The sequence below is a fragment of the Herpailurus yagouaroundi genome, unplaced genomic scaffold, assembly GCF_014898765.1.
Source record: "Herpailurus yagouaroundi ecotype Mexico unplaced genomic scaffold, PumYag 188, whole genome shotgun sequence".
Classification (NCBI taxonomy): Eukaryota; Metazoa; Chordata; class Mammalia; order Carnivora; family Felidae; genus Herpailurus; species Herpailurus yagouaroundi.
Window position 1 is genome coordinate 22,005,780 of NW_024412419.1, and position 14,749 is coordinate 22,020,528.

Below are 14,749 nucleotides of genomic sequence, written 5' to 3' on the forward strand. Positions count from 1 at the left end.
GTCCGCAGCGCCAGCGGCCGCGGGCAGGGCCGCCGCCCTCCGCAGCCCGCGCCGGGCTTCCTCCCCGCGGCCCCGGCGCGCGTGTGCGTGCGCGCGTGTGCCCGTGTCTCCGTGAGAGAGACAGGGACAGACTTCTAGAGAGACAGCTGGTGATGCTGGTGTTCAGGAGAAGCGTGCCTAACTGTGGTGGTGCTGCCGGTGCCACTGCCCGCCGGCGCCCAGCCTGTGTACAAGACAGGACGGAACTGTTAGTGTGGCTGTGACTAGTGGATGTGGCCGTGTGCGTGAGGCACTTGTGACAGTAGAGGTATTTTGTGTAACTGTGTATCCAGAGCGACAACATGGCCCTGAGAGCGTATGGCCAGGGTGGGAATGATTGTCCGGGGGTGTGACAGGAGAGGACAGTAGCGGTACATGTGTTAGGGTAGTTGGTTGAACTCTTTCCTGAGTTGTTTGTGATGCTCACATGACAGCTGTGACTGCTGGTTTCCAGGGAAGGTGTCATTGGGTGGCTGTGACCAGGTGCATCACTGAGAAGCGGCTGCACACGAGACATGGTTGGCGAGAGGGCTGGGAAAAGTGTCATCTTAAGGGTGATGGTGGCAGTCATTTGCCAGCAAAGTGTCACCTCAAAATGGAGTGTCACCTACTTTTGTCACAATGATCAATTCCTCCTAGGCTTCAGACTACATCTTCACCCACTGGCCCAAGGACTGACTGACTGACTGACTTCCTTCCTCCCTCCCTCCCTTCCTCCCTTCCTTCCTTCCTTTCTCTTTTATTTTCTTTCTTTTTCTTTCTTTCTTTCCTTCTTTCTTTCTCTCTCCCTTTCTTTCTCTTTCTTTCTTTCTTTCTCTCTTTCTTTCTTTCTTTTTCTTTCTTTCTTTCATTTTGTGTGTGTGTGTGAGAGAGAGAGAGAGAGCGAGCACAGGAGTGTGCACACATCAGCAGGGGAGGGGCAGAGAGAGGCGGGGGGGAGAGAGAATCCAAGCAGGCCCTGTGCAGTCATCACAAACTGCAAGATCATGACCGGACCTGAAACCAAGAATCAGACGCTCAAACAACTGAGCCGCTCAGGCACCCCACAAGGACTTAGTTCTTCAAAGGAATAACTTATCTCTTCAGAATCTTCAACGTCTCCCTCTCCTTCAGCTCCTTCCAATCTGCATCTTTCAGAACAACTGACTCTCATCGAAGTCATTCTGTCCTCCTTCCTATGGCGGACATTGCTGGACACTACCTGCGAGAATTAGGGGACCCACTGCCCAGCAACACCATCTTCTCCCAATACTCGTTTCTTCTTAGTTTTCTTTACGCAACAGAGTTCCTCTGGGCTCTCCCCTCACTCCTATCTGTTCATGTTGCTTCCATCACTATCTGTTATGGGTTGAACTGAGTCCCTCAAAAAGTCATATGTTGACATCCTAACCCTCAATACCTCAGAATGTGACTTTATTTGGAAGTAGGGTCGCTGCAGGTATAAGAAGTGAAAATGAGGTCCTACTGGAGTAGGGTGAGCCCACCCCACTCCAATTTGACTGGTGTCCACGTGAAAAGGGGAAACTTGGGGGCTCCGGAGTGGCTCAGTTGGTTAAGCATCCGATTCTTGGTCTCGGCTCAAGTCATGATCTCACAGTTTGAGCCTCAGGTTGGGCTATGCACTGACAGTGCAGAGCCTGCTTGGGATTCTCTGTCTCTCTTTCCGTCCCCTGCTTGCTCTCTCTCCTCTCAAAATAAATAAATAAGCTATTTTAAAAAGGGCAAATTTGGACATACACACACACACACACACACACACACACACACACACACACGGAAAGCATCTTGCGAAGATGCAGGTAGCATGTTCTTGTGGCCACGAAGCTTCTACATGCCAAAGATTGCCAGCACACCACCAGAAGCCAGAGAAGAGACCTGGGACAGATTCTTCCTCACAGCTCTCAGAAGGAACTGATCTTTCTGGCACTTTGAAGTTGGACTTCTAGTCCCCAGAACTGTAAGACAATAAACTTCTGTTGTTTAAGACAGCCAGTGTGTGGTACTTTGTTATGGCAACCCTGAAAACGAATATATCATTTAAATGCTGCTGGCTGCCAAACCTCAAATTCCAAGCCCCAAGCCCCAGACCTCTTCAGGAAATGAACATCCTCTAATTTGTGCCTAGATTTTAATGTATAAAGGTGACTGAGTGACAACGTGGAGAGGTCAATGTCATTGAAAGAAAAATTTAGTGCTCCAGTTATCCTGGAAACGACAGGCATAGCTCACTACACAGGATGACAGGGGGAAACCCCAGTGGGCTTCTGTCATGGGCAGAAAGGAGCAAGGAGGAAGGCAGAGGCCACAGCCTTTATTAAGTGGAAAGGCAAGGCAGGGCAAGGTAGACAGCTTAGAATTGGCTAGTTTGAGTAATCAGGCAGGCTTTGGGACATAGGGACTGTCCCTAGTTATGTGATACCCGGCCCTGGGTTGATTTAGGACAGGGGAAATATTGGCTTGTCGTGTGAGATTTAGATAAAAGAAGTGGCTGAGTATGGGCTCTGGATTGCAGACGAAATGTCAACTTCGGCTGTTAGTTTGGCCCTGTGACTGACGGATGCCAAATAGACAAATACAGAATCTAAGAAAAAGCAATTAGAACACCTACCAGCACCCTAACCTCTGTGTGTCTGAGTTCAGAACGCATCCTCTTCCTCCTCAAACCTTCCCTTCCCCCAGTTTCCTTAACCCAGGGACTGGTACCGCCATGCATCCCTGAGTCATACAGTCAGAAACCTGGGCATCCTTCATGATTTCTCCTTCTCTCCTGACCTCCAAACACCAAGTCCTATTCCATTCTGCCTCCTGTCTTAAAGATCTTCATTCCTCTCCCAAGCTCCTCCAGTCCAGGCAGCCACCTGCCATGCCAAAGTACTGTTAACAGCCTCCTAACTGGCCTGTTTCCATTCTCAGCCTCCTCCAATCAATCCGTTCTCCAAGTCGCCTGAATGATTCCTCTAAAACATAACGCTGGTCATGTTGCTCACCCCTTTGTAAAACTCTTTGATGGTTTTCCCCCATCCTTAGTCTAAACTCTCACATCCCTTGTGTAGCTGCTCACAGCCTGATTCTTGACCATCTCATATGCTCCAGACAACCAGATTTCTTTTGGTTCCTTTAAGAAGTCTCTCACACCCAGGCTTTTGCTTACGCTATTTCTGCTCCTGGAACAACTATTCGCTTCCCACCTCTCCCTTGCCTGGGAAACTCCTACTCAATTTTTGGTTTCACCTTAAATGTTATCATCACTTAACATCCGGGTACACTTGCTCTGACCCATGGTGTTCGGGCACCCTCCTCAGTGCTCTCACTGCAGCCAGTACTTCCCCTATCTAGCTAGCCCTGTGCCCTACCACAGGGGTTCAACCCTGACTACACATTTGAATCTTCCAAAGAACTTCCAAGTTATATTGATACCTAGTCTCCCCTCCAAACCAACTATAGCAGGGGGTGAGGCCTGGGCGCTGGTTGTTTTTAAAACTCCCAGATGCAGGGCGCCTGGTGGCTCAGTTAAACGGCCAACTTTGGCTCAGGTCATCATGTCATGGTTCATGAGTTCAAGTCCCACATCGGGCTCTGGGCTGACAGCTCAGACCCTGAAGCCTGCTTCATATTCTGTGTCTCCCTCTCTGCCCGCCACCCCCTTCTGCCCCCAGCTCACGCTCTGTCTCTCCCTCTCTCAAAAATATAAACATTAAAAAAATTAAAAAACAAAATAAAACTCCCAGATGATTCTAATCTTCAGTCACGGCTGAGAACCACTGCTCTATTAGATTACTTATTCGTTTCCACATTCCAGTGACGACAGGCAAGAGCATTCCAGGGGTATCCCACTGCCTGGTACAAAGTGGGGGATGAGTACGTATCTATTGTACTTACTTGACATTATGAAAGACGGTGTAGAGTGATGGTACGTGAATTTAACCCTTGTGTGTGTGTGACTCTATGTGGAATGCCATCCACCCAATAGCTGAAACCTATGTGACTGGGTGCCACAGTGTGAATGGCTGTGTCCAGTATGGGAAGTCCACTGGGAATAGCTGAACACTGCAGGACTGCAGGGCGTCACAAGGTGAGCGGCCACGTCCTGAATGTGAAGTTCACAGTGAATGGCTGCCCTGTGTGAAAGGGCAGGATGTCACCAAGGAGTGGCTGTGTCCTGTGTGTCAGTGACTGGTTGACTGGGGGACCGTAACCAAACTGCCTAACTAGCGTGGCGGGGGCAGAGTTTGAGGATGGCGCTAGAGGCACGTCTCACCAAGATGGAGGCTAGGGAGAGGGTGGTGGTCCTTGCAAGGGGCGGCACCGCTAGTCACCGGGAGGCGGAAGCAGGAGGCGCCCAGGCGCGCGAAGCGGGCGACGGACAGGGAGGTCACCACTGGTAACTCGATTCTGCTCGGCGCGGGTCGAGGTCCGGGCCCCGCCCTTTGCCACGCCCGCCGCGGGGCGCGGCGACGGTGGGCGGGGCGGGGCCCGGACCCTCGCCCCACCCGGCAGCGGAGGCCGTCCACAGACTGTCCAATGGCGTGTAAGGGGCGGGGCCCGGCGCACACCTGCCGGCCTCCAGGCCAAGAACCAGGTGCAGGAGCCGGTCAAGAACTGGGAAGTCAGAACCCGACCACCCAAGATGCTGAGCTCTTCTCAGAGCCCTCAGACTGGCACCTGGACAGAGCCCTTCTCTCTGCTTTTGGGTCTTGGCGCTACCCTCTACTTGGGCTACTACTGGATATGTGTGCCCCAGGTGGGTGCGGGTCCAAAGCTCTGGCCGGCAGGTCTAGGATACTCGGGCCTAAGGGCCAGCTTCCAGCCAGGGGATAGAGCCCTTTGTGGGAGGTGGCATGATTGGGCCCCCTGCCCCAGGTGAAATTTGATGCCCCAATTCCACCACCAGCCCTGCCATGCTACAGCAGTGTTCTGTTTTGCTATTATCACCTAACGAAGAGGTTTGCTTCTTTGTCTGCCTAGATTCTCTGCGTCCCAAACGCTCCCCATGCCAGTTGGGCCTTTCAGCCATCAGAGGGGTGCTGCTCCCTATGATAGAGACAAACAGTTGAGGAAGGGCCGGCTGGAAGGCATCCTCAGGTGTCAGGGAGACGCTTTCCTCTTCTAAAAAGGCAGTCGAGTTGAGTTTCTCACTAACTTCACAGAACAAAGGAACCGGAGGCCTGTGCAGATGTGGCTGACTCCCACCATCCTGTCCACTTAGCAGAGCCTTGCTTCTCTTAAGGGCGGGTAGAGGTTCCCTGTGTAGCTCAGGACTCGTGGATAACCCTGTCGTTGTTCATTCAGCCCTGTGTTAAGTTCTAGGCTCTCTGCGTATATATAATGCAATGGTAAAGTCTCAAGAGGTTGATTTTGATGAACTTGGACACTGAAGTTGAACACTGAAATTTAGACAAAATACATAATTCATATATCCAGAAAAATCTAAATCTTTTATTCTTCATTAAGCTGTTCTAGGTAACTGAGTCTAATGAAAAAAGATCTATTGATTCAAGCCCTTAAAGATCTATAGGGAATTTAAATGTAATCTAAACTTTCTGTATTTTCAGAGCTTTCTACATTCGCATGTATTAAATCTGCCTTAATAAAACAAAAATCCAAATCTCACAGTACCCTATAAATCCTACCTTATATGCCTGATTTCAAAAGTCAATCATTTCAGACCAGAGCTGTCCTTAATAAACATTTTCCTTTGCTTGGACCAGCCACAAAGAACTCAGAGACCTCTGCCATTTTTTACTCCAAATCCCTCCTTGACTTCCAAATATTGGTTACAATGCAGGAAAAAGCACATTCTGGAAGCCCTGAGGAGTTTGGATTGTCCAGCATGATAATGGACTATTATTGATTTACCCACAGTGACCAATGGCATATTACTAATTAATTCTCAGGAATGAGTCAAGAAATACTTCACTATGGGGCGCCTGCGTGGCTCAGTCGGTTAAGCATCTGACCGGCTCAGGTCATGATCTCACGGTCTGTGAGTTCGAGCCCTGCGTCGGGCTCTGTGCTGACAGCTCAGAGCCTGGAGCCTGCTTCAGATTCTGTGTCTTCCTCTCTCTCTGTCTCTGTTTCTCCCCCATTCATGCTCTGTTTCTCTCTGTCTCAAAAATCAATAAACGTTTAAAAAATTTAAAAAAAAAGAAATACTTCACTAGAGCTAAAATGAAATTAACCCATATAAATCAAATGTGTGACCTAGTTTATTCTACACTACTGAGCTTATTTGATCAAGAATTCCCTAAATTGGGGCACGTGGGTGGCTCAGTCGGTTAAGTGTCCGACTCTTGATCTCCGCTCAGGTCATAATCTCGTGGTTCGTTGAGTTTGAGCCCCAAACTCTGCCCTGACAGTGTGGAGCCTACTTGGGATTCTGTCTCTCCCTCTCTCTTCCCCTTCCCTCCTTGCATTCTCTAACTAAACTTAAAAGAAAAAATTCCACAGATTGATGACAACTCAAAATCCTGGCAATTAGGAAGTAATATAGTACGGTGATTAAGAGCATAAGCTCTAGAGTCAGACCTGGGTTTGAATTCCAGTTCCGCCACTAGCTGTCTTTGGCAGGCTTCATGACCCTTGACAACTTACTCAACATTCCAGCCTGTTCCCACGGGGGATCACAGGATCTACTGTCAAAGAGCTATTGTGAAAATCACAGGGTATAATTATGTAAAGTGCTTAGCACAATGCTTGAAACATGAGCACTCAACAAATTCAACCTACTAGTATTGGTGGTAGTATCATAATTGCGAATTCTGCTTTGCCTCTTGCTTGCTGTGTGACTTTGGGCAAACAACTTAAACTCTTTGAGTTGCCATTCCTTCACCTATGAAATATGCTCCCTCATAAGGTTGGGCTTAGCCTAGAACCTGCATATAGCATACAATGAATCTCAAGCATTATTATTCCGGGGGTTAAAGACCATGTTATGAGTCACATCTCTCAACAGCTGCGCTAGCAACTTGGCCTCTCTAGTTCATAATTTACCCAGCCTTTTTTGGGTACTAAAACTGCAGAAGACATAGGAATCTGGTCCTCAGGTTCCTTAGGGCTTGCAACAGCAATAGAAATTTCTTGAGACTGTGACCTTTTGGCTTTGTACAGCATGCCCCTGTTTCATAAGCCTGCTATGCGGCTAGCCCTCTCATTCACTTGATGTGTACCCAAGAACCAAGCAGAGGGGTGGAAAGTCAGAGCCGAGTCCCCACTGACTTGTCTGTCCCTGCCATTGTGTTACCTTCCCTCTGGCTGGCATGAAACAAGAAGAAAATCTGTTCACATCGAGACCATTCCTCCTTTGGAGTATGGTCTGGCGACAGGGGTCCTATGAGCGAGAAAATGAGGTGCTGTGGTAGAAGCAGCAGTGAGCGCGTGGTAGGGAGGGACCGCGAGTATGTGGCAACGGGGTGCTAAAATCAGGCGCAGCCAGCATGGCTGGAGCTAGTCTGAGGAAGAGGAGTGTGGTAAATCAATTGCAAGGCAGAAGTCACAGACTGAATGGTACTGCATTTCTTCAGCCTCTGACTAGGATGCCAACCCTTTCCGCAAGGACTCAGCTGGGCAGTTGATATTACCTGCTCTCTGCAAAATGGGTTTGGGGCACAGATAGCCTGAGCGGAGGAGTCAGCACTCAGTCAGCTGCAGCAGTTCCCAGCCCTGGTTCCAGGTCAGTTGAGTCCGTGCCGGAGGTTGCCCTCCAGGACTGGAGTTCGCCCTCCAGGACTGAAGTTCTTTGGGGCTCCAGCTGGACTCTATTATAAACAGAGGTGACTTGGCCATTCCAGGCTAAGGTATGTTAGGTCTCTCACCCCCAGAGGCCGGCCTCTGGAGAGGGGTTGCTCTGGTGTCAGGTGCCTCACTGGCTGTGCAAAATCCAGGGGAGTGAGGTAGACTGTTGTGGTTACAGAGGCCTCAACTGGTGACTGGGCCCCGGTTTCTGGCCCTCCTGGAGCAACGCTGTCCGATCACTCTGGAGACTTTCTACCCTACGCTGTGGTGTTTTGAGGGGCGGCTACAAACCATCTTTCGAGTCTTGCTGCAGTCTCGGCCTCCAGTCCCTTACCGGAGGTAAGAAGGGACAGAGCGGGTGAACAGTAAGCTGCAACTATAGGGAAATCCTGTCTACTTCTTAAAACTGAAGGTAATCTTTGCCCCACGTACCTCAGTGTGTTGAGGATAACGAGAGTGGTTATACAGAAGGGCTATTTGATTGCACAACAGTGAGGTAATATTTAATCTTTTACGTCCCATTACACCTTGTTATGGTCTTAATGTGGGGCACACTGTGTGCCCTCAAATGATACAGGAGGGAAGTTGTGGGAGTTGTTTGTGGGGAAGAGAGGTAAACCTTCTGAAGCACACGGAGTTCCTCATAGTATCTTGGTGTGCCCTTTTCTCCAAAACCACAGCGAAGTCCTCCAAACCCCAGATGGAGGACAGCTCCTGCTAGACTGGGCTGGCCAGCACAACAGCAGTCAATATCCTGACCCCACCACCCAGCCCATTGTATTACTGCTTCCTGGTATCACAGGCAGTAGCCAGGACTCCTATATCTCACAACTAGTCAACCAAGCTCTGAGGGATGGTTATAGGTAAGGATGGGTCCAGCCCGGAGGCCGTGGGTGGTATCTGAGGCCTTGTAATAGGGAGGCCGATCAAGACCCTGATACCTCTGGGAAGAAAGCACTATATGAGGGGCACTTCTGACTGGGGTCTTCCTGAAGGCTACCAAAAGGGGAGCGGGGCTTCTAGGAAAGGCCTGGCTGAGACGTACCTGTGTGTGTCACAGAGCTGTTGTATTTAACAACCGAGGCTGCCGTGGGGAAGAACTGCTGGTGAGTATCCTTTCCTCATCGTAGCCCTTTACCCCACTCCCTTAACAGATCCTTGGCCCTGGGGCTCTACCTACCCATCCTTCTTCCATTTTCCTTCCATCTCTCGAACCCTCCCATCTTTCTGCTTCTGGCCAGGGCCTCCCTCCCTACCCAATTATCTGGTTTGCCTCAGACTCACAGAGCCTTTTGTGCCAGCAACACTGAAGATCTGGAGACAGTCGTGAGCCACATAAAGCACCGCTACTCCCAAGCTCCACTGCTGGCTGTGGGCATCTCTCTTGGAGGGTAAAGGTTGCCTGGGCTTGACCCAAAGGTCCAGTCTTCCTTTGTTTCCTCCCCCATGTCCTCTCCCCCTTTCCCAACTCACTAACGCAAACCCTTCTTTCACGGCCCCTGGATCCATCCTTCAGGATATTAGTGCTGAACCACCTAGCTCGAACAGGGCAAGATTCGGGGCTGGTGGCAGCACTGACTCTATCTGCATGCTGGGATTCCTCTGAAACCACCCGCAACCTGGAGACCCCACTCAACTCACTGCTCTTCAATCAGCGCCTCACTGCTGAGCTCTGCCACATTGTGAACCGGTAGGGTTTTGGCAAGTGGGAGGGGGCAGCAGGCAGGATGGGATGGCAGAAATACCAGGTTCTCCCAGTTTTGGACTGGTTTTGTAACTGGGTTTGCTTATTCATGAGATACGATAGGGTCAGGTCCAGGAGAGTCACACCTCTATGAACTCTTTTGCAGAAACAGGAAGGTGATGGAAAAGGTGGTGAACGTAGACTTTGTGCTACAGGTAGAGTCTTTCAACCACCACCCCCTACCCAAAATTGTTCAGTATCTTCTTATTCCCTATCCTCATCCTAGCGTACCCCACCCTCTGCCATATGCAGGCCCGCACAATCCGCCAGTTTGATGAGCGCTACACAGCTGTGGCTTTTGGATATCAAGACTGTGTTACCTACTACCAAGCAGCAAGCCCAAGAACCAAGGTAGATGCCATCCAGACCCCTGTGCTCTGCCTCAATGCAGCTGATGACCCCTTCTCCCCAGTCCACGGTGAGCACCCTGAATCTGGATGCTTTACAGGCCCTGGGGAAAACAGGTGGTGAGGTGCAAGGGGAGAGAGACTGGGCTCTCAGAAAAGGCCAGTTCCTGACCTCCTCTCTAACCCCTCCCCAAGCCCTTCCCGTACAGGCTGCCCAACATTCTCCCCATGTTGCACTGCTCATCACAGCCCGGGGTGGCCACATTGGCTTCCTGGAAGGGCTGTTCCCCTGGCAGCACAGCTACATGAACCGCCTCTTGCATCAGTATGCCAAAGCCATCTTCCAGCACCCAGTGTCGCTGCTCAACCTCAGGGATCTCTCACCTTCTGAGGGAGGCAAGAACTGACAGGAGTACCACCAGGGTCTCAGTTCAGTCTTTGCTTGTTTATTAAATATCAACTTTTCCAGGGGCGCCTGGGTGGCGCAGTCGGTTAAGCGTCCGACTTCAGCCAGGTCACGATCTCGCGGTCCGTGAGTTCGAGCCCCGCGTCGGGCTCTGGGCTGATGGCTCAGAGCCTGGAGCCTGTTTCGGATTCTGTGTCTCCCTCTCTCTCTGGCCCTCCCCCGTTCATGCTCTGTCTCTCTCTGTCCCAAAAATAAATAAAAACGTTGGAAAAAAAAAGAAAAAAAAAAATCAACTTTTCCTGCTGAATGTGCTGAGGTTCATTTTCCCTTTTCTCAAGGATAGGGAAGACCATCCAGGAACTTATTGTATATGTCACCTGGCTGGCTTGGAGCTACCCGGCTGGACCCAGAGATTACTGCCTGGGTCTTCCTTTTGCCCCTTCCTTCCCTAACGGCAAGTCCCAGGCCAGTGCTTGCTTCAGCAAACGCCAGGGGTTCACGTGAAGACCCAAGTGATGGACAGCAGTACCTCCAGGTTCTTGGGCATCCTCACATATTTCTGGAGAAAGGACAAGCTCAACTTTGGAGCCTCTGGCAGGCAGAGGAAGAATGCAGGTGGTGTGGCCTGGCCTTCAGATACCACTGTCCTGGGAGGATCCACGGATGAAGAATGAAGGGTTCTCAGGATTCAGAGTCACACAGAGCCATAGCCAAGCTTTAAGTGGGCAGGGCAGGCAGTGCCCGTCAGTCTCATCAGAGGAACGCCAACTATGGATTCAGGTGGAATGAGCAATGGGGTTCAGGCCTCCACTCTGTTCTAGAAGGTAGTAATGTCCAGGCCCCTGATTCCCTAAGAGCAGAAAGGCTAAAGAAAACCTGGAAACACACTCTGGAGCAGCAGGATGGTCATAACAATAAGTCCGACACATAGCAGGAGCAGCAGCCACACAGGAACACTCCCTGCAGGAGGGGTAAGGGAAGAAGTCAGCAGGCAAAGGGGCTTCACAGCCCTACGAACAAAACCATTCAAGAAGGGGACAGATGGCTACAAACAAGCGGCCCATTCTCCAAGGGGCAAGTTTTTGCTATAGCTAGAGGTAGGGCGGTACCCACCCCCATCCCAATGACTCACTCCGTGAGGGCAGCAAGTGCAGCTGGCAACGACTATCCACAGCCACAGAGAACAGGGCAGTTTCATGGAAGCCAAGGAGCTCTGGACCACGACCCTTCTCAGGTAGAAAGGCCACATCTGTCACGACAATGCCATGAGCCTCCCTCACATAATAGAGGCGCTGGAGACAGGAGAAGAACTATTGACGGATGGCCCTGTTCAGAACATTCCCCTAGAAAACAATCTCCCTGTCCCCAGATGGCTTTTCCTCTAGAGCTGGGCCAGACCCTTCCTACACACTTAGGTTCGAGCAGGCCCAGAGTCCCCACCCCAAAGAGCCCTCAGGGCTGTGCCCACCTTTACCCATTACCTGGAGAGAGAAAGCTATGTAGATGGCAACAGAGCCAGTGACTGTGCCCAGGCCTAGGAAGGTGCCCGATTCACTGCAACAAAAAATAAAGTGCTCACTGTCCCGGGGGCCTATGCAGCAACATTCACCAATAGTACTCTTCAGAGCCTCAGACAGGACATCCTTCCAAGCTCCCCAGGCACCCCACAACCAGCCAAGTCACCACTGTCTCACACCTGACACTAAGGCAGGAGATGACTTCATGGCCGCAGGACTTAGTCCGAAGGGGCAAGAAGGTGGAGCCATCCCAGGCTGTGAGGTAGCAGGGTGGGGGCTGGCGCAGACGCTTGTGGGGAATCTGCACTGTGAAGAGTCGCAGCCTGGCAGGCTGGTCTGGAACCTGCCCAAACCTGGGGGCCAGGTGAGAGGATATTCAGCTCCTGGGGCCTGCTCAGCCCTTCTCAGAGGTTTGTGCCCTCCTGCACCCTGGTCAGGCCTGGGGTAACACCCACCAAGGCTACAATCCTCCCCAGCTTCCCCCCAGTCTCTTCCCTCTCCCCCACCACATCTAGGCTGTGCCTCTTTTAGCTACCCTCTGGGGTCTCACACCTGCAGGCCTGGTAGCGGTAAGGCGTGTTAGAAAAGGTGGGTCCGTTCTCTTGCCAGTGCAGCTGTGTCACCAGCTGATCCTTCTGCCACACGGAGGCCTTAAGGTCCCAGCCCACAGTTACCAACTAGTCAGGAATCAAGATTCCAAGGATGGACAGTTAGGGGATCCACTTACTGGACAAGCAGCATAATCACCTACTTTTTTGACACTCTCACTTCCTCACCTTGCCATCAGGCCCCAAAGCCAGGTCCTCAATCTCTCCTTCATGGGCTCTGAACTCCAGAACTTTCTCTAGGCTGGGTACCTGCGACCAAACCACCATCATGGTTACCCTAGGTCCCCAGCAAGGGTGCAATGATCCCCACCCTTCTTTTTTTCTGCCACTCAGTACAGGCTCCACTCAAGTTTCCCAGAACCCATGATCAGTTCATCACAATCTGACCTTGCTGCTACTGACACTCATCCTCTAACCCACAAAACCACACCTTCCAGATACGAACGTAGCCATCCGTCCCTCCAGTGGCGAGCAGGGTGTTATCGTGGTTGAAGCATACAACTTTTTGCAACGGATCAGGGCTGAAGTCTGTCTGCACAGCTTGCAAATTCTCTACACTGAGTTCTACCCCCTCCTGGTGGGTTTCAGCTCCAGACTTCTTCTCTACCGGGGCTGCCCCCTTCCTCTGTCGTGGCCCCTGTTCCTTGCAACCTGAAATACAAAGAGTCTGCCAGGTTTCAGGGCCCTATAGTAAGTAGTACTTGCCCCCTCCCTAGTAGTGAACATCCAGCTTCTTGCCTGCTACCATAACCCACTTCCAACCCCTTTTTTTGGAACCAAAATAAGTGATCTTACTCATTTAACCCTTACCCCAAAGCTAAAGAGGGAGCTTCTCACCTGCCTTCTCTGTCTTGTTTTTGCCCTTCTGCTGATGGGTCTGGAAGCGCAGAAGCTGACAGTGGGCATCCTGCCCTGCAGCAAGGATGTTACCAGCCAGCGCCAAGTTCATGGTAGCCCGTGTCTCTGTGTCATGAGAGTGTAGCAAAGAGGCACTCAGGCGCCCATTAATTTGTTCTAGCTGCAGAAAGTGCTGTGGAAGAGGGAACCAGGGTGAGCAAGGTGCAGAGGCGCCCAGAGAGCACCTCAAGGACAACCTTACATCCTATAGTCTAAAGCCCTATCTCTTTGCTTACTACAGTTTCTACTTAAAAGGCTTTTCCCAGCCTGCTTGCTTCTTTCCTTTTCTTTCTTTCTTTGGAACCTCACAAATCTGTACAGAAAGGAGGGTTGGGATTAATACCTGCAGTTTACAAAATAATTGGGTAATCCTCAGAAGAGTGAAGAACCCTTGCCTAAAGACCAAATGCAGCACCCTTGCCGCTGCTAGAAAGCAGAGACACCGGTCTATGCGATCTCCCCAGAAAAGACCAGGATAAGACCCCTGGAGCTGCTTGTGAGGTTGAGTTGAAGCGTTCCTGCCTAAGCGGTGTCGTGTGCTGTTTTTACTCCACTTTACGATTCGTGGTAAGTTCTCAGGTGAAATTCCCGCCAGGGCGCCGGGCTTTCCACCGGGGAGGGGGCAAGCTAGAAATGCAGCTAGTGTGCAGCCGGAGGTACAGCCCAACCCCAAGACCCCTTATCCCCGTCGCCCGTGCCGTGACCGGCCCCAGTGTCCCTGAGCTCTCACCACGCCATTCTTTATGCCCGTCTTGGCAGCGCCTCCTCCGCCCGCAGCGATGAGCAGCCCCGCGCTGGGGTCGACCTGAAGCGCGTACAACGGGAACGGGGCCCGGTACAGCTCGGGCGCCCGGCGCCGGCCCATCCTGCTCGCCGCGCGCTTCACTGTCCGCACCGGGGCACCCGGGACATGCCACGCCCGGCTTTCGACCACTCTCCCTGCCGCGATTCAACTTGAGCCCGTCGCCGCCAGGAGGATTCTCGACTGCTCCCTCGCACCCTCGGAGTTGCCAAAACTCTTCACCACACTCAGGAATCCATATCTCCGCCCCGAGCGGTCTTAACCCTGTCCGGTGAACGCGCAGTGCGCACGCGCACTTAGCCCTGGGCTCTCCTTGCGCAGGCGCAGGCCCGCCAATACGCGTCAGCACTAGCGGGCATCGGGATGACGCAAGCCCCGCGCCAAGATTCTGTCCGCCTGGGTCGTGAGTCTCCGTCGTGTTTGCGTGGGGTCAAAGAGGCAGGCTCCCCTTCCAGGGGATGTGCTTGGTGATTCTGGGGGAGGAGGGGAGCTAATAAAGGTTAAAAGAGGCTAATAAACCTTTACAAAAAGAAATCCTTGGATGCTCCTGGCTGTCAGTCCCAGGGCATGCTTCCCTTGATCTCTGTGTTGTCAATTCGAGCCCTACCTTGGGCGTAGAGATTACTTAAAAATAAAATCTTAAAAAAAAAAAAAAAAA

At 51.6% G+C, this 14,749-nt stretch overlaps 3 protein-coding genes across 4 annotated transcripts in view; 1 reads left to right on the forward strand and 2 right to left on the reverse strand.

Annotated features, from left to right (window-relative positions):
* The window catches only part of CGREF1 (cell growth regulator with EF-hand domain 1), a 19,028-nt gene extending 14,577 nt beyond the window's left edge, over window positions 1–4,451 (reverse strand). Inside the window, exon 1 of the mRNA XM_040496298.1 lies at window positions 4,298–4,451. The gene's annotated coding sequence lies outside the window, so the exon portion shown is untranslated. The remainder of the gene's footprint in view (window positions 1–4,297) is intronic.
* Window positions 4,452–4,523: 72 nt separating this feature from the next.
* ABHD1 (abhydrolase domain containing 1) lies at window positions 4,524–10,576 on the forward strand. Its single transcript, XM_040496288.1, has 10 exons — window positions 4,524–4,780; window positions 7,949–8,109; window positions 8,451–8,633; window positions 8,831–8,876; window positions 9,049–9,161; window positions 9,287–9,460; window positions 9,621–9,669; window positions 9,767–9,932; window positions 10,057–10,316; window positions 10,556–10,576. Exons 1-9 carry the CDS (start codon window positions 4,667–4,669, stop codon window positions 10,266–10,268), a joined length of 1,218 nt encoding a protein of 405 aa, XP_040352222.1. The 5' UTR covers window positions 4,524–4,666; the 3' UTR covers window positions 10,269–10,316; window positions 10,556–10,576.
* Window positions 10,577–10,852: 276 nt separating this feature from the next.
* On the reverse strand, window positions 10,853–14,388 carry PREB (prolactin regulatory element binding). Of its 2 annotated transcripts, XM_040496286.1 has the most exons (9): window positions 14,020–14,388; window positions 13,230–13,422; window positions 12,823–13,043; window positions 12,561–12,641; window positions 12,337–12,461; window positions 11,964–12,137; window positions 11,749–11,821; window positions 11,400–11,559; window positions 10,853–11,227 (listed from the first exon to the last, which is right to left on the reverse strand). In XM_040496286.1, the coding sequence occupies exons 1-9, from the start codon at window positions 14,152–14,154 to the stop codon at window positions 11,133–11,135; spliced, it is 1,257 nt and encodes a 418-aa protein (XP_040352220.1). In that variant the 5' UTR covers window positions 14,155–14,388; the 3' UTR covers window positions 10,853–11,132. The 2 variants fall into 2 exon arrangements, with proteins under 2 accessions (XP_040352220.1, XP_040352221.1); XM_040496287.1 differs by lacking the exon at window positions 11,400–11,559 and having other exon boundaries at window positions 11,174–11,227.
* Between the last annotated feature and the right edge of the window lie 361 nt (window positions 14,389–14,749).

Coding starts and splice junctions, on each gene's coding strand:
- ABHD1 (XM_040496288.1), top strand. CDS start 4,667: ATGCTGAGCTCTTCTCAGAGCCCTCAGACTGGCACCTGGACAGAGCCC. Junction 4,781..7,948: donor ACTGGATATGTGTGCCCCAG/GTGGGTGCGGGT, acceptor TTGTGGTTACAG/AGGCCTCAACTGGTGACTGG. Junction 8,110..8,450: donor CCTCCAGTCCCTTACCGGAG/GTAAGAAGGGAC, acceptor CCAAAACCACAG/CGAAGTCCTCCAAACCCCAG.
- PREB (XM_040496286.1), bottom strand. CDS start 14,154: ATGGGCCGGCGCCGGGCGCCCGAGCTGTACCGGGCCCCGTTCCCGTTG. Junction 13,423..14,019: donor CGGGCATAAAGAATGGCGTG/GTGAGAGCTCAG, acceptor CCTCTTCCACAG/CACTTTCTGCAGCTAGAACA. Junction 11,822..11,963: donor ATCTCCTGCCTTAGTGTCAG/GTGTGAGACAGT, acceptor TTTTTGTTGCAG/TGAATCGGGCACCTTCCTAG.